Source organism: Tachypleus tridentatus, chromosome 8, assembly GCF_004210375.1.
Source record: "Tachypleus tridentatus isolate NWPU-2018 chromosome 8, ASM421037v1, whole genome shotgun sequence".
In the NCBI taxonomy this organism is placed as follows: domain Eukaryota; kingdom Metazoa; phylum Arthropoda; class Merostomata; order Xiphosura; family Limulidae; genus Tachypleus; species Tachypleus tridentatus.
This window is the reverse complement of record NC_134832.1, coordinates 104,581,241-104,609,021: the sequence shown is the minus strand read 5'-3', so window position 1 is coordinate 104,609,021 and position 27,781 is coordinate 104,581,241. Positions and strand designations below refer to the sequence as shown.

The 27,781-nt window shown below is 32.1% G+C and overlaps 2 protein-coding genes across 5 annotated transcripts in view; one reads left to right on the top strand and one right to left on the bottom strand.

Annotated features, from left to right (window-relative positions):
* LOC143223115 (enolase-like) overlaps window positions 1-10,521 on the top strand; it is a 35,000-nt gene extending 24,479 nt beyond the window's left edge. For 3 of the 4 annotated variants that reach the window (XM_076450602.1, XM_076450601.1, XM_076450603.1), the window contains exons 6-9: window positions 92-309; window positions 1,860-2,216; window positions 3,477-3,593; window positions 9,937-10,521. In XM_076450602.1, the coding sequence (XP_076306717.1) occupies window positions 92-309; window positions 1,860-2,216; window positions 3,477-3,593; window positions 9,937-10,168 (924 nt within the window). In that variant the 3' untranslated portion in view covers window positions 10,169-10,521. Of the gene's footprint in view, window positions 1-91; window positions 310-1,859; window positions 2,217-3,476; window positions 3,594-5,636; window positions 5,671-9,936 lie in introns of those variants that run through there. The other variant, XM_076450604.1, reaches the window with a different exon arrangement.
* A 52-nt stretch (window positions 10,522-10,573) lies between these two features.
* Window positions 10,574-27,781, bottom strand: part of LOC143223114 (cyclin-L2-like) — a 54,339-nt gene continuing 37,131 nt past the window's right edge. Inside the window, exons 4-10 of the mRNA XM_076450600.1 lie at window positions 25,062-25,182; window positions 24,631-24,695; window positions 18,161-18,260; window positions 17,296-17,400; window positions 16,565-16,703; window positions 12,092-12,161; window positions 10,574-11,116 (exon numbers count right to left, since the gene is read on the bottom strand). Coding sequence (XP_076306715.1) covers window positions 10,732-11,116; window positions 12,092-12,161; window positions 16,565-16,703; window positions 17,296-17,400; window positions 18,161-18,260; window positions 24,631-24,695; window positions 25,062-25,182 — 985 coding nt within the window. The 3' untranslated portion in view covers window positions 10,574-10,731. The remainder of the gene's footprint in view (window positions 11,117-12,091; window positions 12,162-16,564; window positions 16,704-17,295; window positions 17,401-18,160; window positions 18,261-24,630; window positions 24,696-25,061; window positions 25,183-27,781) is intronic.

Sequence of the window (27,781 nt, the reverse complement as noted above, 5' to 3'; positions counted from 1 at the left end):
GTAAAACATAGAAATATATTTTGTGAGATAAAATATTCTTATGGACACACCAGGTATTATGTTTATCATTGATTTTGTATTTTAATTTCAGAACGTTCCTTTGTATCGACACATTGCAGATCTTGCAGGAAATACGGATATTATCCTTCCAGTTCCAGCATTTAATGTGATAAATGGTGGAAGTCATGCTGGAAACAAGTTGGCCATGCAAGAGTTTATGATCTTACCCACTGGAGCAAATTCTTTCACTGAAGCAATGAAAATGGGTACTGAAGTATACCATCATTTGAAAAATGTTATAAAGAAGAGGTCTGTTCCTGTTTTTTAATGTAACTACATTAGTTTGTAAGTTTTGTATGATACTTCTTTGTGTAAGTATCTGCATTGTAATAGTAATTTAATTGTGTAGTACTACAGGAATAATGAATTACACATTACTTTAACAATGGCTAGAGTAATTTAACTGCTTCATAATTTCCTCACAGTTTTTGTCTCCACAGAGATGCATACTGTTATTCTATTATTTTCTCTTCCAAGCATTTTTAACCAACCTTCATTCCATTTTTTATCTGCAGATTGACTTGAAACCTGGTAGATAGATATCATTGTCCAATACACCATAACACCTTTTTCATGTAGGACATTTTAAAAGAGATGATGGGCTCAACACTCAAATTTATATTTTGGGTTCCTATTTACAGCAATAAGGATGACAGTTGGCATAGGTATAAATTTTCATGTGCTCAACACACAGACATAAAAAAAAAAATGGATTTGCCCCTTTCATTTTTTTAGGTGGGTTGGGGCTCTCAAAAAAGCATGGGTTTTAGAGTTTTTGGTCAATTATTTGACTATATTTTTATAAATTTACAAGGTATTTGATACAAAGATACTTTTCTACAGCTCACACACATTGATAAACAAAATTGGCAGATTGACCCGTTTTTAGTAATTATAGGGAGTCAAGATGCTACAATTACCTTGCCAAATTTGTTTTATTGTAGGTCCCATTTTTAGTAATTATAGAGAGTCAAGATGCTACAATTACCTTGCCAAATTTGTTTTATTGTAGGTCCCATACATATACTTACAAGAACATAGGATATACACCATTTTTGGTCATTTTTATTGAGGGTGTGTAGGCAAGAGGTTAAATGCATGCATAATTTTAGGGGTTTTCATCAATCACTTAGCCATATTTAGACCAATTTATGTGGGATTTAGTACAGAAATACTCTTTGCAGGCACCAGAGTGATATACAGACAGTTTTGGAATTTTTAACTTTTGCTTGATTTTTCAGCAAGAAAATCACAATTTCTTGTTTTTTGTAAACTGTTCATGTGTATGTCAATCAAAGTACTTGGGATTTGGTATAAGGATACCTTCTTGTACATCCCAAAAAGTGAAATAGGCAGATTTTTATTTTTATGGTGTCAAAATGGGCTGTGTTGGGATAATGTAAGAGAAACATGCTCCATTTGTCTTCAAATGTTGACCTATTTAATTGTAATTGTAATATTGAATAATTATTTTTAAAAACTTCCTCTCAGTTATTGGAATAAATGGGTTGTATTTCATGTTTCTAAATTAACAGAATAGTCACCTTGCTTTCCATCAAATTCTGGATTTATGGTAGAGTTGTATATCCAAATAGATGTTTGTTAACCCACCTTAGGACAAACCTTTTTCTTCCAATGTTAAAAAAATACATAATCATTAAATGTTTAAACCTTTCTCAATACCTCATTGGTAACTTGAAATGCCTAATTTCTTGCTGTTTGTTTTTCTAATAGTAGAGACTGCAGCATAGAAATACTACTACTGTTACAGCATTGTAATGTTCAGTCACAATACACAGGTATGGACTAGCAGCTACTGGAGTTGGTGATGAAGGAGGATTTGCACCAGACATCCAGAACAATAAAGAAGCTCTGGAGCTAATAAAAGAAGCTATTGAGATAGCTGGTTATACTGGAAAAATTGAGATTGGAATGGATGTTGCTGCTTCTGAATTCTATAAAGATGGAAAATATGATTTGGACTTTAAGAATTACAACTCTAATCCAAGTGACTGGCTTACTCCAGAGGCTCTGACTGCTCTTTATCAAGAGTTCATTCAAGATTATCCTGTTGTCTCAATTGAGGATCCTTTTGACCAAGATCACTGGGATGCTTGGACTTCATTTACAAAATCTACCAATATTCAAATTGTAGGGTGAGTATTTAACATACAAGAAACCTTAAGTCAGGTAGTTAACTGTAGAATATGGAGTCTTATTTAAAAAAACCAAAAAAAAAAACACCCTTGAATAGTATTTATTTCACTGTTTGTTACCTAAAACTTTTCCACGTCCTCCTTTCACTGATTTGTTTACACATAAAGAAACAAAAAACTCACAATCTTTAACACTGCTCAAGAGAGAAATATAATGCTAATGTCACAGCAGTTTTGAGTTACAAAAATCATGGGTTCTTGCAAGTTAAACACAACTGTCAGTGCAATTATTTCAGTAAAATAAGTAAACATGAGAGGAATTTGCTTACTATGATTTGTATGCCACAGAAAATCAATAAATAAACTACTACAACTTAAAAAAAAATTTTAGCATCAATTTTACAATTTTGTAAAGTGGTTTGTTGTTGAATTTCTTGGAAAAGCTTCTTAAGGTATCTCTCTGTTAGCTGTCCTCACAATATTGAAGTGAGAGACTATAGGGAAGGTAACTAGCCAACACCATCCACCACTAACTTTTGGGCTACTATTTATCAATGAATAGTGTGATTGACCATTACTTTATAATGCCTCTGAGACTGAAAACAAAGTGTTATGTTGAGGGGTGGTGTGGATTCTGATTATACTTACTGAAAATTGAGAGTCAAATGCCTTAACCACCAGCTTCACAAAGGAAAGAGGGATCCATAATAAATAATATAATCCAAGATTTCAGATTTTATCTTTACTTTTCACAAGTTTCAGAAGCTTGAAAAATTGTCAAAATATATTTGAAATGTCATTGTTAACATGAACAACCTGTTTTAAAATCTGTTAGTGAAGCAAAACGTTAGTGGCGTTTTGTTCACTGACACTGCACAGGTGGGGAATTTAACTTGTATTACTTCAATAATAATTACAACAGGGAACAGAAATCAAAAGATAAGGCTAACAATCTCAGTACAGTTGTTAATAAAAGTTGTGTTAAAAATAATAATTTTGATATTTCAGTTATTTCACTTTAAGAGATAAGTGGCTACATTGCAAAAACCTGGAACAGCTGGTGGTAAAGACTTAAGATATTTGTATAATATAGATGTGACAGAAATAATTCAACATCACCCATTGTATGTAATACCTGTTATGTGAACTTTATAAACTGTGTATAAACAGAAATGCAATTCTCTTGTTAGTACTGATTTAAGAGAAACTGAGCCATGTTGTTTATTACATTTCATTAAATTGAGTCTCTCTATTTTCCAGAGATGACTTGACAGTAACTAATCCAAAGCGAATACAGACCGCTTTGGAAAAGAAGGCATGCAACTGTCTTTTACTGAAGGTGAACCAAATTGGTAGCGTGACAGAATCTATCAGGGCGTAAGTAAAATCGTAACTGTTTGTTTATTCTTATAAACAATCTTAAAAAAAATCTAATTGACAGAAATGAGCACTGCACATTTGTATAAATTAAAAGGTATATTTATTCATGTACTTTTGAATATTACCAGATCTGATATTTTTTTAAATTGCAATGGTGAGTCCTTGAGCTTCCAATTGTGAAATTGTATAATTAAGTGACATACAAACTCTTCTGATACAGTTTATCCTTTCCAAATCAGAAAATATTTTTCTAAGGACTAATAATCACCACAATATAAGGTGCAGAACATAGCTCTCATATAAATGTTTTGGAAAAGTAAACTGTATCCATCTCTGCATGCAAAAATGGGCTTTTGTAGACCTAATAAGAATCTATTAATAACTATGAAAACAGATAAAGTAATTGGGAATGTTGATCAGTGTGAATGATTTACTTAATAACAGCAAGTATGAAAAACTAGGAAATGATCTTAATATTTAGAGCCAAAATCAGAGAAAATGTTGAACTAGTTTGTTCTATCTTTTAATTTCCAAGATTGTATACTTAAATTACATATAAAGGATATGCCTTTCTGTTTCTAGTACTAGCACACTTTCACCCTATGATTTATCTAAATATCTAGCAAATCATTTAGCCAGTGTTAATGAACACAATAAATACATAGTTAGTAATGCTACAGATTTTGTTTCTATATTGAAAAATAAAATCACTCCATTTGCTATTAAATCTTTATTTACTAAAATACTTGTTCTGAAAGCTGTGGAGTGATGTGAAAAAAAGAAGATGGACTAACATGTTCTCTTAAATGATATTACTGAAGTTTGTTTACTGTAAACTTAAGTAGCACTTTTTCAAGTCAGAATCAATTTTATAAACTATCCCCCTGTCCAATTCTCTGGAATAGGAAAAAAGGAGAAAAAAAGTTTTGAGAATGCATCTCTATGTTGTAAACCCAATATATGTTGATGATATATGTTCATATTACTATTAGTAATTGTGCAAATGTTATTCCTGTTTCAATTTATAGATGAACAACAAAATAATTAGCATGCCTTTTCAATGATATAAAACAGAAACTGATAAAACTGGACATACCGAAAACCATAGAACTGTTAATTTGCTTTTTTATATTATGGTAACTTGTTTCTATGCATATTTGATAGACAAGGGAAACTGAGAACTAAGAATTTGGTCATTTCTGCTTGAGAAAATAGATGTTTTACTATGAAGGTAAATCAGTAGATATTGTTGCACTTAATTATTTTGAAGCCTCAGCTTGTTAAATAAAATATGACATGATGTTTGGTCATTCTATCTGATAACCATGCAGCATAATTTTCATTGTAAAAGGCTCCGTCATAATAGTGTCATGTTCAGTGCACACCCTTTCTCTCCACTACATATTATATATAACCTGTTTAGTATGAGACCATTCTAGCACTCATTTTAACATTGTGATCACACAGAATTTCATAGGTTCTGCATCTAGCAACTTGACCAATATGAAATTATATAATTAAACTTCTTGTTTATTTACTTACTGGTACATAATGAATAAATATGCCATGACCACTTTTCTTTTTTCAATTGGAGATCCTTGGTCTGTGTTCCACATGGGTGGCATTTTTGTGTTAATTGATTTTTACCTGCTATAAAATGCCACACTTTGTATGTCATTGCTGAGGTATGACTTATTCCTTTGAACCTAAAGGCATTGTATACAAGAATGTTCATTATCCAAGGGTGTGAATGTTTTGCATTGGAAAAGGCTGTTATATACCCTTTTTTGAACTAATGAATTTTTGTGGCATATTATTTTCTAAAAAATACTAAATAAAACAATCATTTTAATATAAAATATTCATCCCATTGTGTGGTCCTAATGCTACCACTTGAAACATATATAGTGTATATTTTTTATGCTTAGGTATAAGTCATGAAGATTTTTAATTTTAATATTAAGTTTTCACACACAAAAGATAATTTCAGAACTAAGAGTTGCTTCTGAATTATAAATAGAAGATATTGTACTTGTTTAGCCATCAGTCTATAGATTGAAACCCTCTCCAACTGCAGTTAGTTTCTTTTACATATATGCTGATATAGTTGGTTTGCTGTGCTGTCAGTTAGTGCTTTTTACCATATTTGGGGCTGGAATGCTAACATCAAGAGGTATGTTTTCATCTTTCTTACCCTTATTTCCTTGTTGTTATTAATTCAATTAATTCTTCACCTATCACCTTTCCACAACTGTCTACAAGCAGTGAAGTGTAATAAAGATGTGGGACATTGTGGGCTTGAGCACCCACATCTTACTCTCCTAATTCTATATTTATTGCTACTTTTTATTTCTTCTGTGAGACTGGTACATGGAGGTTAAGACTGGTAGATGGTGTATTCCCACTGCAGTCACCTCTACACCCTTGGGTACATTTTATAATCCCACATTGTAGCTTGTACCTTGATGTTTTCAGTTGATGCAGCATTTTTCAATTTGTTTTTTAGCTATAATAAACTAAAATATATATTTTATTAACCATTTCGGCACGGTTGGCAACCCAGTCGACTTGAAGGCTCAGCGTGGCAGGGAATCTTCATCAACAAGATGTAAACAATATACCCACTTGAGGCTAGAACACGTGTATTCATTGTTTACTTGGGATTTCCAGCAGGTATTTAAACTGGAGGTCACGTGATTTCTTTGTTTTCTAGTCTGTGTAGATCATACTGTTCATTGTTTTAGAAGACGCCTTCCTTGCATATTTTGTTGATACTTGCGACGTTGTTACAATGCTGAAAGGGAAAGCTTTTACCAATAAAGAAGTAATCCATATTATTTTTAATGATGAAGAGAGTGACAGAGTTTGAGCTAGATGATAATGAAAGCTTACTTGTAACGGACGAGAGTGATAATGAAGACATTCGTGGCCTGGAATTTGCCCCCCCTTTAGGTAAGCACATTGTAGTTAGGGTCATATAACTTATTGCATAAACTGACTGACCAAGGCTAGTTCTCTACGTTTCCACATATTGTCGATAGGAAAATATATAAATATAACATACATACACGGAATGTCGGAAAAGTGTTATATCTCTATGTACAAGAGTTTTTTTTTGGCTTATTTTGGAGATGCCTGTAGCACTTCCTGTGGTGGTCCTTGTGGACGATCAAGGAGTGTATATTCCTGGAGGTCTAGAAGTACAAGAAGTCAGAGGAGAGGTAAAGCAGCTAGTATAACACAGCCCCAAGCTTCCCCTGAAAGTGATAATGAACCTGAAGACCAAAACGAGGATCCAAACTTTCCATGGCAATATTACAGTGACACCAGTAATTTTGAATCTGACTGGTTGCCAGATTTTAACACTCGCAATGGAGTCCTGATTGATACAGCAAATTACACTCCACTTTAGTATTTCAAACTATTCTTTCTTGATGAAGCATTTGAGCTGATTTGTAATGAAACAAATAGATATGCTTTGCAGTATTTCGACTGCACCACTGAATTGCCATCTTCCGTTTTATGAAATGGACCAAGACCGATGTCAATGAACTCAAAGCATATATTGCATTACAAATAGCAATGGGGTTGTGCGAAAACATAAACTGGAAGATTACTGGGGCTCCTTTTGGGTAACTCGTGTGCCATTAACAGATGTAATGCCATGAGATCGTTACAAAATCCTGACATCATTTTTGCATTTTGCTAACAATGAGCATGGTCGGCCAAACAGTGGAGATCCAAATTATGATCCACTGTGGAAAATTCAGGATCTGATGAACCTCTGTGAATCAAAATACCTTGCAGTATATGCCCCACAATGTGAGCTGTCCACTGATGAAAGTATCATCAAATTTAAAGGGAGAGTTCATCTCAAACAGTACTTGCCATCAAAACCCACAACATGGGGCATCAAACAATTTGCATTGTGTGAAAGCAATTCTGGATATGCTTTGAAATTTATTACATATTGTGGGAAAAATACCATAGTGCCTGTGGCTGGATACTCAGTCACAGAGACTGTATGTTTGAATCTACTGGAGGAATTTTGGAATAAGGGACATATAGTCTTCATGGACAACTTTTATTCTTCACCTTCTTTATTCAAAAACTTAGAGATGAATGGAACTGGGGCTTGTGGCACAGTTAAGGCTGGGCGGAAACACGTGCCATCAAATATCCACCCTACAAGATTGCGTCTTAGCAAAGGAGATCCATCAGTATTTATGCGTGGTGGTAATATGGTAGCATATGCTTGGCATGACACTAAACATATGCATTTTATATCGACCATTTCCACAAACTGCACCACAGACAAAATAATTCAGTCCAGAGGAGAGCCTGGTGGATACAAAAATGTGAGAAAACCACTGACTGCTGAAACATACAACCAACACATGGATGAAGTAGACATCATTGACCAGAAGCTGGGAACCTTTATGTATCCACACAAAGATACCAAGTGGTATTTTACCATTTACCATTGGCTTAGAGAAGTAGCTCTTGTTAACGGATATATAATATATTGTGCAGACTGCAAGAGCAACGGTGAAAACCTGGTATCTCCAAGACTATTCAGAGAGTAGATTATTCTAAATTTGCTGGAGAGATATGTCAGCAAAGCCAAACAAAAAAGAAGACCAAGTACTGATAAAGGTCAGTGCTTGGTGGAAAGACATAGTATTGGACAATATGAGGACAAAAAACACAAACCTGATTGTACTGTTTACAGCAATAGATACACAGCTGGATGGAAAAGAAAGTAGACTAATTATTTCTGCAGACAGTGCAATCTCCCCATTGCCATAACCACAAAGACTATCGACAGGGTGTTGCACAAATTGTATACAATTTGTAATAAATTATTGTGCTTTACATGGCACTTCTTTGTTGTGTATCAAGAGTGTCTTCCTTTATTCCTGTTATTTTTATGTATTGAATTTAACATATATACAGAGATGCCAATCATTACGATTTTGGTGTATACATTACGACTTGTTGCAACTCCCAAATTATTATATATTATATAGGCCTCTACAATAAAGTGATAAATTGTTCCCTCAGGGCTTGAAAGGGGTGAAAAGAAAATTTCTAGTGAGATACAAATAAATTTTGATAATAAATAAAAGACATAGTCCAAATGGCTCCTTGCGATAATCATGTTTGTACTTGAAATAATAAAAAATATTTGCATCTCCGACGTCTACCAATAGTTTGGTCTACCAATTATTATATATTATATAGGTCGGTGATTCTTCTCTACTGTGAGATACAAATAAATTTTGATAATAAATAAAAGACGTCCAAATGGGGAATCCATAGTTACGTCATCAGTGTTTGTCAGCCAATCAGCGCTCGCACAGATGGGTATTTCTCGTTTTCTAAGCGGCATAGAAACACCAATGCGATCATTCACAAGATGGAAAAAAAGAGGCCTCGTTCACCAGATTGTCTTGTTTCTGGCAAATCTAAAAGGACTAAAACTGTATCAAAAATTTAGGAAAGAGTGTAGTGTAAAATATTTGGTCATTGCATTAAAAGTTAGTGACAGTCATGCATGTTGTACAGTTTGTCACATCAATTTTTTCAGGCATACAAAATTGGCATCTCACCAACAAAAGGCTGAGGTGAAGACAAAAACGATGCATATAACAACATTTATGAATAAGAATTCATAATATGAAAAAGAATTTCAAAAGAACGTTTTTAAATTTATTTATTAAATACACAAAACAGTCATAAATGAACCATCTATAGTAGTAATAAATAATAGTTATAATAATAATAAACAGCTTAGAGCCATTGGTCAGGCCTAGTAGCTGCAAATGATAAAGGGCTCGGTCTACAGTCATTATGCTCAGTCATTTGAAATAGTTGGCATCTCTGTATATAGTATTGGGTCCAATCACTGAAAATTTCAGGTACTTTTGTTGAGTTATTGCCGAGACATCATGCTTTTAGTATTGATACTGTAATTAGTTGAAGTATCAACAATATATATTCAGTGCCATGCCAAACATTAAAATTTTTTATTCAGTGCTGAAAGGGTTAAAATATATACATTTTAATGAAGTTAAATAGTAAAATAACAAAGGAAGGACTGTGTTAAAAACAGCAGGCAGTGAAGGGTGATATAGATGTCGGGCATTGTGGACTCGAGCACTCACATCTTGCTCTCTAATTTCTAATTCTATTGTTACTGGCAGACAGTGTATCCCCACTGCACTTACTTCCAAAACCCCACAGTGTAGCTTGTACCCTGGGATCTTTTCCATTGAGAGTTGTAACGAATTAATCTATACATAGTTTACTATGATAACTACCATTTTATTTTCCACAGACACAAGTTAGCCAAGTCTAATGGATGGGGCACCATGGTCTCCCACCGCAGTGGAGAAACTGAAGACCACTCAATTGCTGACCTTGTTGTTGGTCTGTCCACAGGCCAGATCAAAACAGGTGCTCCTTGTCGTTCGGAGAGATTGGCTAAATACAATCAGATTCTTAGAATTGAAGAACAACTTGGATGTAGTGCTAAATATGCAGGGAATAATTTTCGACAGCCTATTTAAAGCGTGCTTTATTCTTATCATTTGTGAAGAACATTGCAAACCTGAATGCTATAAAAGTGAAGCAATTTTTTGTGTTAAAATAGTAGAATAAAAGTAGAACATTAACTTTATTCTTCAGCTTATAGTGATGTGTACTGTAGTTGGTGTATGAATATGGAACAATGACAGCATTCCTTTCTTAAATGTATTACATCTCACAATATTAAGAAAGTGTAAGTTTCACCTTGTGGTTAAACATTCCAAAGTTCATGTATGAAATGTATACTAAAATATTCCTCTTATAGATAAACTGTATTAAATGATTTCTGTAACCCATGTAATGAGCTGACAATAAAAGCTGCTGAACTACGAAACTTGTGGTTATATAGATGACCTTCTCAGGTTGAAACAAACTACTGCACACAATTTACATAGACTAAGAATTATACAAATTTATTCAAAATCCTAACAAACATTACACAGTGATTTTTCCCTGCCAACTTGGATGGTATGTATATACACAGACAATTCCCTGGTTTTATACTGCATTATTCTACTAATATCTATTGCCCCTGCTGTGAAATTTAATATCTTTTAGACTTTTCCTTCCTTAATTTATGGGATGAAGTAAAATGATGATGATAATGATCAAAAGATTGTGACCTAGACTTCCTTCGCAATTTAACCTTGTAATGTTTCTTAGAATACTTGCGAGGGCTTCTACTGGGTGATCGACTTTGGGAGTGCATTTTTTCCTTTTTAATAAAGGAAGGAAACTTAGATCTGGATGGGGATTTTGAGCAAGAATGTGACCGATCCATATTCTTGTAACTCCTGGGTGGTGTTTTTTCTCTCCTCTTTGGACTGGGACTTCTAGAAGAGCTTTTGTTTTTTTCAGTGTATCTACTAGGAGAACTGTGTGGACTTCCCTTTCTCTTCAATTGATTTGTGTGATTTTCCCTCACAAGTCTATAAGATAGAAATTATTACACATTATTATGTTTGTAGAATCACAAATACAACACTAATTAACTTCATCAGTTTTGCATAATTTTCTATGTCTGAATATACTTCAAATAACTTCCTGACAGATATTTTAATCATCTAAACACTTATGCTACAAATTATTAAGCATTATAAAGTTTTATTAGCTTAGAAATTGATAAAATATTGGAACCTTAAGCATTACTCAAAGTAACACTCAATTTACAATGTCTGTAATTCAACAAATTTTAAGATGTTTTTTTCCCCAAACTAAGGAGTTACAGTGAAAACAGACATTTTTATCTTCAAAATCTCTATCCAGAACGCAGCTCTCAGAAAAAAATACCTAAACTTATATTTTTAAGATAACTGAAAATGAGGAAAAAACAATAAACCATCTACTCTTTCTATTGCAAGTGGGAAAATTCCATCCAGCCCCTATACATGAATGTAACCATAAAGCAGTTGCACTATAAGGTTTTGAAATGTACATTTATCTTCATGAAATATTTCTTTGTAACATTAAGTTGCTTCCTTTGTCATATTGTTTACAGTAAACAGAGTAATCAATTAATTTTTTTTTCTTGGCCCAAACCACATCATGACTCTTCTCACCAACAATGAACTAGGGAGTTATGTCTTAGCAATTCAACTCATACATTGTATAAACAGATAGAAATATAGAAACTGCATTTGGTGTAATGGATTCTTATTGGAGATTAAAGGACAAATCAACCATGAACACAGCATTTTGTGGTAAAATTTTCCTCTTTTTCATCTTAAAGCTGTTTTTGAAACCTTGCACAATGATGAATTCAACATGGTTAAGGCCTATTCTTGTATAATTTTAGCAAGACTGGTCAACTACTGGAATTTGTGGGCAGGACTGATCTGACAAAGTCACTCTAATTGACTCAATGTTAAAAAAATATTACTTGAAAATTAACAATATATACTTACTTTGAAAACACCTCATTTCCTCTGGTGTCTTTAGAATTTACTAATGGAGATTCAGCAAGGTTTGGAGAATCTTGAAAAATAAAAATACTTTATATTGCAAGTTAAATTAAATCATTAAGTATAACTGATATTAAAGCTATTTAATAAAACATATAAAGCACATTATTCTCCTACAGAAATGGTTCAAAATAATTTTAAATCAGTAAAAGCAACAAGATAATACTGTTGGACAGCATTTCCCAAATTTTCTCATTCTTGTCCTACTTTAATGCATATGCTTTCTTGCATGACCCCTCCTTTTTTAAAACAAGTGAATGAGAAAATTAAAGTGATAAGATATCATCCTGCAACAACAGCCTTTCACCAACATGAGGCCAACACACTTCCATGAGTACTAACTCTCCCTATGCATTTGCTCTCACAAACTTTCATTTTTTTAACAATGCAAGAAAATGTGCACTGGAAGTGGGAATATGTGAGAAAGTATCCACTGGAAATTATTTTCAGGTAATGAAAATGTTAATTTCCAATATTATAACTCACCTCTTCACACAAATTAGCTAGAGGGTGGAGGGACTGTTGAAAATCTAGCTGGATGAGTACCCTCCAAAATGCATCCAAAGCATGCCCATAAGATGCGATACCCATAACTGGGCTTTATAAGGGCACACAGATAGGAAGTCGCATCTTGTTTCATCTAAGGTTTACTTTTCACCTGTAGACAAAAAGAGAAACAGCATAGAAGCTAAATTTGTGTCACAGGATAAGCAGAATTACAACACAAGTATTTGAGTACTGGAATACAAGTTGTAGGACAGCCAATATCTAGTGTGCTTCAGGTTCATTCAAACTGTACCCTCTTTGCTTACTTCAACTCTATCACTAGACTCTACAAGACTGATACCAAATAAAAAAGGAGATGTGCTATAAATCAAATTCCATTTGGGAGGATATATTCCTCTATGAAGAAGAGAAGTGTGAGAAGCAAAATAGGGGGGATTAAGTGATGAGAAGTAGGATTCCAAATGTCCAGTGGACTAAGGCTAAGATGATCAAACAAACTGTTAAAAGTAGGGCTCAAGAAGGAGACTTGTATGTAAATCTGAGGCTAGAATAAGGAGGTAAATAAAGAGCAGGTATCAAGAAAAAGAGTAGGAAATAGGACTAGCTGAAAAACTGATAAGCAAAACCTTAGGATGAGTAATAGAGGACCATACAAAAAGAAGCTCAGAATTGAAAAGGGTAAAAAAATCTCCCAAGGTAGACTTATCCAATCAAGGGTTAAATCTACAGAAGATCTGGGAGGTGTAGAAGTTAATCTGTTGATAGATATGGACAGGCCAAAACAGGCAGTCCACCACCAAAACTGAAGCTCCTAGCAAAGGATGTAAACTGGCTCAGAAGCATACGGTCTATGCCCAAAACAACAACAACAAAAAGCCTTACAGCACAAGCTGCAATGGCAGTTGAAACAAGAAAAGACTGGAATAGTCTGAGTGGAACATGACCAATTGAACCATCAGCAGACACACAATTCATAGAGCTCATATATCTTCAGTGATTCAGATCTTTAAAACTTTTCTTAGTGCTTAAAACTGGTTTTTCAGACCAAATATAACAAAATAATTCATATAATCTACAGTCACTGTTTATTCTGTAATATACTGTGCTGAAGTATATACAAATAAAACACAGAATAACAATTATTTGACTTTTGCACCATCTTTCCAATCTGCAATATTATTTGCTTACTTGCTGGACTACAGCATTGTGTTGATTTGTCACAACAGCTGGCCTAACTTTCAATGTTCTATATGGCATCAGTCTAGATTCAGATGTGTCCCACTTTTGCACGTTAGCCTCACATCCCCCTTCCCTTTATGTTGCCTGTCAACTCAGACTCATCCATACTGCTAACACCGAACTTTTTTTATATCACACCTTGCAACAAATTTCTTGGCAATGTGCACCAATAACAAGCCATTCCTTGTACTTTTCCTTCTGAAACCTTGCACTGTTAAATATACATTTGTCTGACATAGCTTATGCAAGTACACAATCAAGTCAATACCACAAGATCTAAAAATAGTGACTGGAAAAAAAAACAACTGATGAATCGTGATTACATAACTGCATGAAAGGCAAGTCTATGACATCAAAGGCCTTATTCAAAATTATACCACTAAAGTAATTCAAGTTGCTATCCATGCATGTGCATGTGAAGTTTATGCTCGTTACTAAAAAAAGAAAATGAAGGACTTGCTCAGAATATTGGAAATTATAAGATATCATCAAATAAATTATAGAGAACTTTGGTTCACAATACAGAAAGGAGAAAAGTTTTGACTTCCATAACTTTTCTAAACTTATAGGGAAAATTCATATTTCAAAAAAATTACAGACATTGGAAATTGCTCCTGCAATTTTCCAAGACTTTCTAAAGTCTGTATGAACCCTGAAATTGGAACAAACTTAATGATTAGCAAGAAGATTTAGTATTTTGATTTGTTGTTTGTTCAATGTCCAAATGTCAGAAGACCTGTCCTCCTAAAAAAAAATGCATCTCAATCAGAGAGATAAGTGTCAAAGAAGGAAGAGATCTGGTCTAAGAGGTGGTAAAGAATGAAGGCAGTAGTAAAGGCAGGGCCCAGTCACTGTAATAAATCCTTGAGAAAAGGCTCAAAATATATTCCAGATGTGTCGTAGCTCATAGACAAAGAACATACACTAAAGTTAGTTGAGATCAGAGAAGAAAAAATGCTCGAAAGTACCCAACAATGAACATGAAAAAGGACTTAGATCCCAATATTAATCCTCCACCCCAACCAAGTAGCCACTGTAAAAGAAGGGAGGCAGAATAACAGAAAACATCCAAGAAAGGGCTAATACATATAAATAAAGAAAATGTTATGTCAGTCAAAGGTCACAAATATAGTAACAAAATTGCTCATGATACCAATTAATACAAGAAAGACTAATGCTGAGTTGAAATAAAGAGTAAGAAATGGAAAAACATTAAAAAGGTAACACAAAAACAGATAAGACAACAAAATCAAAAGGAGGAAGAGACAAGAGAGATGCACTTTAAAGTATCAGACACACCAGCCATGGTCATCCACAGACTGGGTGAAAAAGACCATAAACTGGTTTGGAAAGAGTAGAAAAGTAAATAGGAATAAAAGTCTGTGTCCGTTAAGGCCTTAATCTGGTTCAATGATTGGCTGGTGTCTTGCCAGACAACTCGTCGAATCCTCCTGCTCAACGCCAACAAAATATTCTTGAGCTAACGACTTGAAATTCTCATTCCGTACCATGCAGGGTCTTTTAAGAAATTTGCAACAGCAGTTTTACTACGCCCAATCCCACTATGGATGGCACGTTGAGAGAGACCTTGCTTTTGTAGCTCAACAATTCTGCCACATTCAAACTCTGTTTTTTTACCCAATGTAACACAATAGATGTCAGTGGGAGGTGTTGACAATGTTAATGCTTGAACACAAATGACTAAATTTCGTTACATGTTTACCTATTAACGCTTCATTTCAGTATGGTCTTAAACTTTTGACCAGTTAGTATTTAGGCTAATTTCATAGTGTTCACATTTTCCCTATTAAATGCTAAACAGTTTTTTACTTTTATTTTCCCTTTTCTTATTTTCATCTTTCAAAGTTCTACTCAAATAAGTGGTTGAGTCTAACAACACAAAATGCATATTTTTTCTTTATGTTCACTGGCCTTAAAATTTTGGCCAGCAGTGTATGAGAATGAAATCTATAAAGAGATTAAAAGGTTAAGGTAGTTTTACAAAAAGTAAAGTACTACCTAAAGCAAATTAGGTATAAGTAGTAGTCAAACAGACCATCTCAACTAAGGAGAAAGAAATCTGGTCAACAAGAAAGGACTAGATAGCCCATTAGGTATGTGGTAATCCACAATATATTGAACAATAACTGCAGTAATCCAAATAGTTAACAATCCTCCAGCACCCACTGCAGAAATAGAGTATAAGTGTAAATAACAATAAACAAAGCTTTTGAAACAAGAATGAAAGGAAATTAAAATCAAAGTTTTGTTAACAATACAAAGTTCAATAACTTGAACACAGTTAATTTTAACGCATCTTTATAGTGCAATACAGAGGAGAAAAGTGAAACTTCATGAGTGCAAATGCATAGGAGGAAGTTAGTGCACATGAAGGTGTCACCCTCCTACTAGTGGAGAGCTTTCACTGCATGATGATACCATTGTGAAGTGGTATACTTCAGTGAAATTAGATAAGAGTTACCTCAAGGCTAATGGTATGCAAATTTATTTTGCAGACATGCCACATTAGAAGCTAAGCTGTGCAATAGATGAGTTATCACCTTGGAAAATAGTTGTTTCAAAATTACCCTATACCTAATCTATTATCATTATATTTACTAATTTCAATTAGATAAACAACAGTTGAATCATTTTAATAATCATCCTTACTATTTTTTGGTCCAGGAGAAAATCCAGCATTGTTATGAACTGGTGTACTTTTTCCCAATAATTCTTTGGCTTTTAATTTGGATTCTTCTTGAGCTTTTTTAAGTTCCTCAACTATCTTGTCCAAATGTTCTGGATCAGCCTGTATGAAAAGTAAACAGTAGAGAACATCAAATTCACAACCAATCACCTAAAAAGATTATTTATACATATATTTGAAACGAGAGATTTTTTAATTTGTTCCAATTAAAATTAATTAATGCAAATCATAGTAATAGATAAGCAGCATTTCTGAGCATGTACTACTGACCTATTATAAACAAAAGTATATTCCATTTTAAGTTCCAAAGCATTCCTTCAGCTCTAGATTATTAAATACATCTCACAATAAAATATTATAGGTATTGCACTTTCCTTAAAAGTTGGGCCCATAATTACCATTCTTTTAGAGAGAGAAAGAGGTGAAACAGAGTTTTAGTACCCATTGCACTTGGTAACTGTGTATCTTATTATTTCCACTTAAAAACTTTATTACATGTATAACCTACATAGCTATTTGAAAGTTTCACATATAAAAAATTCTTTAAAAGTGACATATTTGAAATTCCTACAGTACAAAAGTTACACTTAATTATGTTTTTCAAAAACAGAAATAATACATTTCTAATGTTCATTATCAACCAATCCCGTCTCCTACTGTATTAACATAATTGTATACAGACAATTATACCAACCTTTCTCCTAGTATACAAAGCTAAAATTATATGACAAATGTCTTCAATAGTTTGTTCAGTCACACCAAATATTAAGTACCATGCTGGTTTACTTGGCAGAGGGATCTAAAGAAAAAAGCAATCTCTCAATAAGACAATTTGCATAAAAAGAATTCACATTCTTTCATGTGAAGTTTTTAAATATTGTTGATTAGTGGAATTTCTTTTATTTGGTTACCTAAGTTAACTGACTGTAATCCTTTAAGGCTTCTATCATTGCTTATTATAATTTTATTTTTAAAGTGTATAATTTTTTAAAAAAATCAATATTTCCACAAGCCTTTAAAAGTTGAAAAATCAACTTAGAATAATATTGGGTTGAAACACACAAAAAACAAAAATTCTACTTTTATATCTATTTAGCATTAAGTGTATCATTAAACTTGAATCACAAATTTTTAGAATGTCTTCACTCCAAATATAAATGTGTTACTTTTATAACTCAAAATGTCAAATTTCTATAACTCTAGCTATCTTCTCATTTGTTAATTAGTTTTTTAGTGGGCTTTGAGGCAGCTTATGAATTATAGCAAAGCAGAATAACCAAGTTAAAACTAAAGTACATAACAAAATGTCAAAATATAACCAGTTAAACCTTTTTAAACATTTACAAAAAAGTAGCTTTGGTTTCATAAATTTAAAAAAATTAAATGTTAAAACACTGATTTGGAAAAGTTTAAGAGATCAGAGAGATAGGGTAACCTGTAATTTCTGATTAAGAAAACAGCTTAAAATATATATATATATATATTTATATTTACACTTTCTCCAAAATATAATGAATGATAATTCTCAACCATGTACCACAGAATAAAAACATATTTACTTGTAAGAGCCGGGCACTGAGATAAATACAGGCACAAGCAATACTTTCAGGATGATATCGAACAAAAACTTCAGATCTCAGACTGTCATTCATATAGTTCCTAAAATATACAAAGATTTTCAAAAACCTATAAATCTTAAGCATAAAACCATAAAATTAGTTACCATTTTCTTTCTTTCGAGGTGCAAAATATAATGTTAATGTACCCCAGTGAATATTTGGAGTATTTGAAACTTTTAACTAAATGTACATCCACCTGTAGGACACTGGCCTTCTATCCAACCCACATAAAAGGTCAAACCAAGAGCAGAACAAAACATTAAAGCACATTTCTTAATTTAACCAACTTTCTCTTCTTGCCTTAATGTTTCAAGAAGCTGTTCCTCTAGTGTTTTGTTTTCAAGTACTTGTTAGCCATGTTGTGAAAATTTCCTTTAGTCGCTAGGCCACCATTTTATTCACAACTAATCCATATATCACATAGCAAAATTCTTCTTTATTTCGGTTCCAAAACAATTTTCAAGACTTCATGCAGCCACTTTCAAAAAAATATAAATACTTTGTTCTTAAGTCCAAGTTATTAATTATATTATTCTTTGGTGTTTAGTTACTTTGTAAAATTGAGGTCCTCATGCTACCACTTTCAGTGAGAAAGTTCCGGTAGTAAATTCCTTAGTCTGAAACATCAAAAATATTTCTGCCAAAAGTCACGTAACTGCTTAATTTAATGCACCAACAACATTAAGTTAGTTTAAATTCAAGTTACATACAACAAGTAGTAAATCTGAGCACATTTAGTAATGTCTATTGTTCCACAGGTTATCACCTGCATCTTCTACTATCATAAACATAACCAAAGTTACATTTTCAAGTCTATTATGAACTATAAACTGCTGATTAGTTTTGTCATTAAGCAGTTCAAGCTTTAGTGTTAAAGGTGTATAACAAACTCCATTCAAACTGATCAATTATTTTGACCTAAAGATTAATATAATGCCATTTAAAAATGTGTGACTGACCAGAATCAAGAGAAGCTTAGCTCAAACAACTTCAAATAATCAAGGAAACTCACTATCTCAGAAACAACCAATGCACTACACAAGTCTATTTCTTTAGTTTCTATTTTATTACAGCTTGTAAACTTTATCAAAGATGCAGAATTTCTCAGTTTCAGTACAGATTCAAACTCTCTTTGTAATGTCTGCAATTAAAAATATCTAATCCTACTATTCTTTAATGCTTACCAGAATATATCAGTTGAACAAACACTAACTAAAAATTAAAAAAAATTATTTTTGTTTTATTACATTACAGATAATATATAGCACCTTTCTGACACATGCTCATACTTTTATGAAAATATGAATTTTAATACAAAACATGACAGAGGAAGACTGAAAATGTTTTTGAGTTTTGATGCCCACAATATTTTTTCACTAAAACTGAACAAAAATCATAAACATTGAGCACAATACATTTTTGTGATTTAAAATGGCTTTTGGTACATCTTCAACACACAATTTACACTGAATAGACTTATATTCATAAATACAGTTATATTATAAACAATAATATACTTTGAGAAATAACCTTTTGTGAGTATTGCAATAATAAATTACATTGATTTGATAAATTTTCTAGCATCAACTTATAGTAAGCAGGTTACAAACCACAGTACACATCAAGACAATTGGAAAAAACATGATTCACAATATTACATGCTTTACGTTACTGATATTTTTTAACGTTTAAAATAATTTGATTTAAATTTTATACACTAATAACATACTTTCAATAAAAATAGTATTTACTTATTGTATTTATAAGCTTTAAGAAGCAAAATCGAACTAAAATAAAGCTGTCATAATGAAACGTTATTTCTTATTTTAATTTTTACAACAATTAATCTACACTGCATTTACATAATTCATGAAAAGTAATATATTATTGGGAAGTAAAATTGTGGACTCGGTTATGGACTAAGATGATGAAACTAGTGATCTTAATGTTTTGCATAATAAATTCAACCTCTACATTACTTTCTGTGACAATCTAATTCAAATATCATTGATTTCTAGAATTCTGGGCAATCATTTAAGCTACAGTGATGTTCAAACAAACACTTAGAATGTTTTCACCTATTCTATGCCAGCTGTGATGCAACTTTGTGAGAGATTCAGAAAAATATTTAACCAACACTGAGTTTCTTTATTATGATAAAGTCTATAGGATTTAAATGCATTAAAGACATACTATATTCTCACAGTGCTTGCACAATAGTCTGTGTCATGCCTGTTAGACGAGTTGTGTACAGTGCCTTGTAAAAATATTCACTTCTTGCCAATAATGTCACATTTTTATGAAATACAAATGATGTACACACTTATTTTTAATGAAGTTGTTTTTATCCAAAACTAATGATAAAACTTAATTATGTGTGAAGGAGGATGAATATCAGCAAAACCTGCAAAGAAAATATATAAATTGAAATTCTGTATACAGGTTTCTACCAGCTTTCACAATGGAATCGTGCAATTTTGGCCATTCTCTAAATCTGCCAACTTTTTTCAAGAATAATTGAAGGACTGGAGTCTTCAAGTCTCACCATAAATTTTCTATTGAATTCAAGTCAAAACAATCACTTTCTTCTCTTTTTTTGAAACCACTCTAGTGTGATGTTAGGCTTGTGCTTCTGGTCACTGTCTTGATATAATGGGAATTTTCAACCCAGTTTTAGAGTTCTGGGTGACTCAAGCAGGTTTTTCTACAATATCTGCCTCCACTTTTCACCATTTATCTTCCCTCAAACTTGACAGGCTTTCCAGTCCTTACTGATGAGAATCATTCCCATAGCATAATGCTACCACCACCATGCTCAACTTTTGATTTCAGACTAAAAAACCTCAATTTTTCTTTTTTTTCTTCTGATCACAAAACATTCTGCCACATGCATGCACTATCATTTGCATGATCTGTCAAAAACTCTATATGAGATTTAAGATTATTCTTTATCAGTAATGGCTTCTTTCTTGCTAATAGTTCACACAGGCCAGCTATGTGTAGGGACCAGAATGTTGCCAATGTATGAACACTGGCTCCCATCTCATACACAGAACTTTTCAAATCTATCAGAGTCATTATTGGCTTCACAGTTACATCCCTAACCAGTTTTCTGTTTGCCTGGCTATTTATTTTAGAAGGTTGAAGTGATTTGGATAATGACTGGATGGTATGAAGCACATTCCACTTTTTAATGATAAACTTCATCAAACTAAAAAAGATAATCACCACATTTAAATTTTTTTGTAGTGTTCTTCTAATCTGTGATTCTCTAAAGCATTATCCCTAACTTGTTTGGAAAGCTCCTTGACCTTCAGGATTGGTTTGTCACATCACTAATGACTTGTGGCTTGAACAGATGTATATATTTTGAAGTCAAATTAAACCACTTTAACCATACACAGACAGAAATCATTACTTTAATTTCATGACCATTCAAATTATTCATCTGCACCTGAACTAATTTAGGGTTGCCATAAAAAATGGATTAAATACTTAGGCAACTGAGAATATTCTAATTTTTTTTGTAATCTTATCTTATCTTACAAAATATCAGCATTTTTTTTTCTCACTTTGGAGTAGACTGTGTATATTTTAAATACAGTCTCATGAAAGTTCCATGATTGCTAGCTCAGACAGCAACAATGCGTGGAATCTCTGCAGGTATGGTGCAAGTAGGAATTCCTATGTTCTCTCAAAATATTATTTATTTTAAAATTTTCTACTCTACTAAGTATAAAATTCTGTAAATAAATATAAATATTTTATCCTACACTTAAATTTCATGTTCCTGCAATGTATCACTACTTATCTTTTAAGGTATGCAACTTAACTGAAACTCATATTTTCATATTATTTTTTATTAAATGGACAACTTTAAACATATTGTAACCTTTTAAATCAACATACTACCTATTTACTGTAAACCTGTGAATGATTTAATTATTACACATGAATTTACTTCAATGTTGTAATGATCCAATTTATGACATCCTGTTATATTTTCCAGATGTTTACACTGGTATCCACATCATCAGATTCTATATAATTTTATTACGATCAATACTGTAAGAAAAAATACTTAAAATTAGTGGAATTTTGTTTCACTTTATCTTGGTTTATGTTGTTCCACTGTATCCATGAGCAGCAAGATGTGTTACTAAAATTATTATTTCACTTCTTATGCAATATAATAATCAAATAACAAATACTGAAATATAAATCATTTCAAATTATTTCAATTTAATCACAGCACTCTCAAAAATAATTCATTCTAAAGACTAGCAAAACAATATGAAGAAAATTAAAAACAATGTCTTTCAAATATTAGTTATCAGGTCACTTAACACTGAGTCTTAGAGCCGTCCCCCTTTTTTTTATACTAAGGGTAAATATATACATTATATTACCTGGGTTTGGGTTTCGTTTGAATTGTATGCAAAGCTCTGCTAGCCATCCCTAATTTATTAATGAAAGACTAGAGGGAAGGTAGCTAGTCATCATCACCTACAACCAATTCTTGAGCTACTCTTCTACCAATGAAGAGTGGGATTTATTGTCACACTATAATGCCTCCATAGTTGAAAGTGCAAACATATTTAGTAGTACAGGAATTCAAACCTGCAGAATGCAAGTGAAATGCCCTGACCATGTGGCCATGCCAGGCCCATTACATTACTAGCACCTAATTAAGGTCAGTACTATTTATGCAATATACCAACCAAGTAATAATAATATAACTCATGCAATTATACTTTAATTTCAATTTAAAAGAAAAGCTACATTCACAAATTAGTCAATAAGTAATACCTTAAAATTCCTATTTCTGTTACTTTCAAAAACTTCAATGAACAGTTGCACTTTTCTATTATTTTCAATGGCAATTTGCCATTAAAGAAACTGAATCAACATATATGAAATAAGTTTATATACACTTCATTATTGTAATTACATTTATTCACACAACTTTTGTATTAAAGTCAGAGTACATCAAATCCAGTTCTTTAAGATGAATTAATAATACCTGCAACTATTTAACACATATTTCAAGAAAATGTCTTTCATTATAATTAAATCTTCAATATACTTGGGACTGACAAAGAACTGTTGTTTGAATATCAAAATAATTAAAACGGAGTTCTGTATTACACACACTGCTGTTCTGCACTATACTATTTCATGTATTTTCTAAATTTTGACCTTGCACCTTGTGTACCTGTTTATATCAACACAAACAATTTGACATTATGCTATTGTTCATTATTTTACACATTTCATAACTAATCTTGCATTAAAGTGTACAGCAACATCTACAAATCAGACTAGTTATGCAATGATACATTACATAAATCAAAGTTACTAATTATCAGTAACTCTGTTTAAAGTAAGTCTGTCAGTTACAACCAAGAATAAGTATCATCATGGTATTTTCAATTACAGATCATTACAGTTTCACAAACAAGATCTTTCTCTCAGTACCAAATCTGATCAGGATGACTAAGTTGTGAAACTCAAAGATTTTAATTTTAATGAATCAGTTAAGTTACAGATAGATATGTAAAATAAATACACTCCAGAAACCTACACTGAGTTAGATAGAAAAATCAGATGTTAATTATCACTGGAGTGGGAACTTTTCTATGTTTTGCAACAATTAAATCGTGTTGCTTTGATGATTTTAAAGGATTTCATGCAAATGCTATATTACTGAATTTAACATGTCATATTGAACAATGAAACATCTTTCTCAGTTTGGGAATCGTAAGGACAGTTTCCAATGAATAACACTTTTATTATTCTAGCAACACTATAGTACCATCACTGGTTTAATTCCTGACTGACTCTATAACCAAAAACTATTGGTCTGTTTAGAGTAAATATAGCACCCAGTGGTGATGGCCCTCTTGGTTGCTGCCCCACAGGGTTGCCCTAGGCAGGATGGGTAATCAGCTGAGTAGGGTCCTGGTGGTAGGTCCAAGTTGACAATGGGACTTAGGTACCACCTAAGCTCTATCAGATGAAGATTAATAATGCAATGTTTTAATAAATGTTTCAAAACATATATAAAAGTTCTTAAACAATGATAATTTAAAAACTTAAAAAGAAACGTATAGAAAACATTTTTTAAACATAGAACCAAAATACACAGAAACGTCCATTTCACTGTATGTTTACATGTGTGCGTGTGTGCATGTGTATGTGTTCTAATACACGAGAAGCCAACATAACTGCTGATGATTAAACACTCAGTAACAAAGCAAACACATCAGTGGAACATTCAAAAGAATCACATTTTTAATACCATACATGAAACACAACAACTCATATTATTATCATCTAATTTTAAGTTGTTTGTATTACAGTTATTAAGCAAAATCAACACTACACAAGCAAACAAAACCAAAACTTACCAAGCAGTTTGCATCAGCTTATGGTTCTTCTCACATTCCAAAACTTGAAGAAAAGTCACAATAATCTATAAAATTTCACTGTTGATTAAAAACATAGACTGGAAATAAAATGTTTATTCTTAAATTCAACAACCTGTAAAATACACATTCTTATTAAATATAAATTTTTTACAACAAAACCTTCCCAAACGAAGGCTCTAAAATAAGGTGTTATTATTTTTGAAAATGTTTACTGCTTAGCAACAATTCCTCTTTACCTTGCTTTATAGTAACTTTAAAACATCTTAAAAAAATCAAACAAACATTACTTTAAGCAACTTTTTTCATACCTCAAACATAATTCTTTGGCCAATTAACTGACTTTCACTGATAAATCAATAATGTTTGGAATTAAATAAGGATAACTATAAGAACTCTTGAATGTTTTATACCTTATGGGGATGCTTTACATGAACACAGAAGCCCAGCTCCTTCAGAACTCTTCTCTCTGCCTTGATGACTTGGTTCTTGAGGTTGATATAATTCTGATCCAGGATCAATGGCTGAATGGTCCTAAATAAGTGAGAGAAGATTCTCTACTGTCAGCTACATAATGTACGTCTTGATTGGACAAATCTAGAGAGCAGTGATAACTAACTACTTTCTCTTCATGTAGGTGTCTTGTTTATCAACCTACCTTACAGGTTCACAGCTAAATTAATCCTATCAACACTACTCTCAGTTTTCATAATGGTTCCACACAGCTTTTATCAATCTATCATGAACATCTTTTAATTATCATGCAGCAGTATCATGAATGCTCAGTTAATTTGTTCAGTAATAACATTATTTGGAATGGTTTTTTTATCCTGTTGAAATAACAAAACAAACTAATCTATATTGCAAAATTAATAAATTTTGGAAGAATGAAATTATAAAGGCTATATTACCAGGTATTGCAAGATCTTAATGGAGCAAATAATATATAATTTTCTATAAAATTTTACACATCACTGCTTTATCAAGGTATAGATTTTTTAAAGCCTTCAATTAAACAAACATAAAACAGTATTCTATAGGGTAAAGCAAAAAAAATATTGAAATGACACAAAGAATAAAGCATGAATTGTCTAAAGCTGCCATAAGTTTGCCATCTTGTTTAATACTTGTTCTGATGGCATACTTACTTGCTCATTACATGGATTAGATAGTGCAAACACTCATAGCACACATTTTTATTCAGCAAGCACTTTTTAAACATTATGAAGACTGTGATAAACAAAAAGTAATGACCCAATTTTCTCTAAACTCAGTTCCCATTGACTTTTATCAATCAGATGATTTGGTAGGTCAACATTCTCAAACCATTGATATGCTGTATTTAGAATGAATATTTAACATTAAATTTCCATCTAACAGACTGTAGCAAAGCAGTGATAATCTGACAGATTAGTCTCAATCTTATCCAGAAGTCTTCATTTTTCAGATGCTACAATAACAATGTTAAAAAAATGAATATTTGATTTTTAAGACATAGCCACAATTCATTATTTCTTGCACCATGCAAGTACTAAACAATGTTTTGCTGTACATTCTTGCTAACTGGGTATTCTTGTTATGCATTACAACATGAATTCAACATGATTATTTAATACTTGTTTTATCAAAGGTCTAATCAATCACTCTATCTCAAAGCTAAGCTTTCTTCTGTTATTAATAAAAACCTACTTAAAAGAAGTAAATTAATACAGAGATATTTAGTAGACATAAATAATATATTCACTGGAATTAAAAGCTTCCAAAGTAAAATAATGTAATGTTCAAACTAAATGCTTGCAGTTGCACTGACATAATTAGGACAGCACAGTTTCTAAACTTGGAAAAGTCAGTTATCTTCACACAAGTCCCACCTCTACCTTTAGAATTTCTTCACTTAGAAAGACCACATACTGAAACTGGAAACATGAGAGGTGGATTATAAATACCAGCATATCAAACATCCCTTTGCATGAAGAAAACTACCATCATCAGATAAAAACAGTTGAAATTAAAGAAAATTAATGTAAATGTAATTAAAATAAGTCTTTTTCATCAGAAGTGAAACTGAAAAAGAGACCTGTGATGTAAAGGCCTAACACATTTTTTGAAAGGCTTATCTACTACTGTGGGCTGAAGTCTTGCTCATTTAATGCTCATCAGCATAGCTTTGGTCAGTAAACCAAAGAAATATCATCAGGCCTTTTATAATGGCAAAATATAAGTAATACCTAGGTTATCATAGTATGTAAGGTTACTATATAGAAGTAAACTGTATTCAAAACCATAAAGATATTAACATGTGATACTAGCACTATTAACGTTATTGATAAAATAAGTTCTTCACTCATCCTGGTTTTATCATCAATTTCATGTTATAAAAAAAAGAAAGAAGAGAGAGACTGATTTTAGTCAGACTTAAAGCTTAATTTCAATTAAATGTTCTAAAAAAATTTAGATTTGTCTTTGCAAAAGATACAAAAATGACAAATTTTTATATACACACACGATAAATGCTGCATCATATATATAGTTGCAAGTTTTTATTAATTTTTATTAATCCATGTACATGCTAATTCTGCAGTTAAACATTCTACCTACACTATCATTCAAGTAAAAGTTAACTAATATTATTAGGTATGCAGCTAGAAACAATTCAACAATAAGAGTCAGATGCTAGAAAATAATATTTCTTCTTTCAGTTAGTCAAAATAATACAAGAACTTAGAAAGAAAATACTTTCCTTGTTTCATATAATGCAATTTAATGTGCTCATAGATAACTTTAGATTTTAATGATATTCAAAAATGTTATCGAAAACAGCCTAGGTATCAAAGTTGATAGACTGAAAGAAAAATGATAAAATAAAGGTTGTTATAAAAATTCCTTTATTTATTGTTTATTCTTCTTCAAGTGAAAAGTTCCACAATTTAATTTGAGTAACCTATCACCTATGAGTCATGATTAGATCAACTGGTGTCATATAAACTAATCTAATAAGCAAAATTTTGATTAAACCAATTAATTAGAATTACGATTAAACTTAATCAACTAATTGATATAACAGTAAAATGTTTATTATTAAGCACAGAGCAAAGTAACAAGCAATCTATGACTTGTCCAATTTACCCTCATA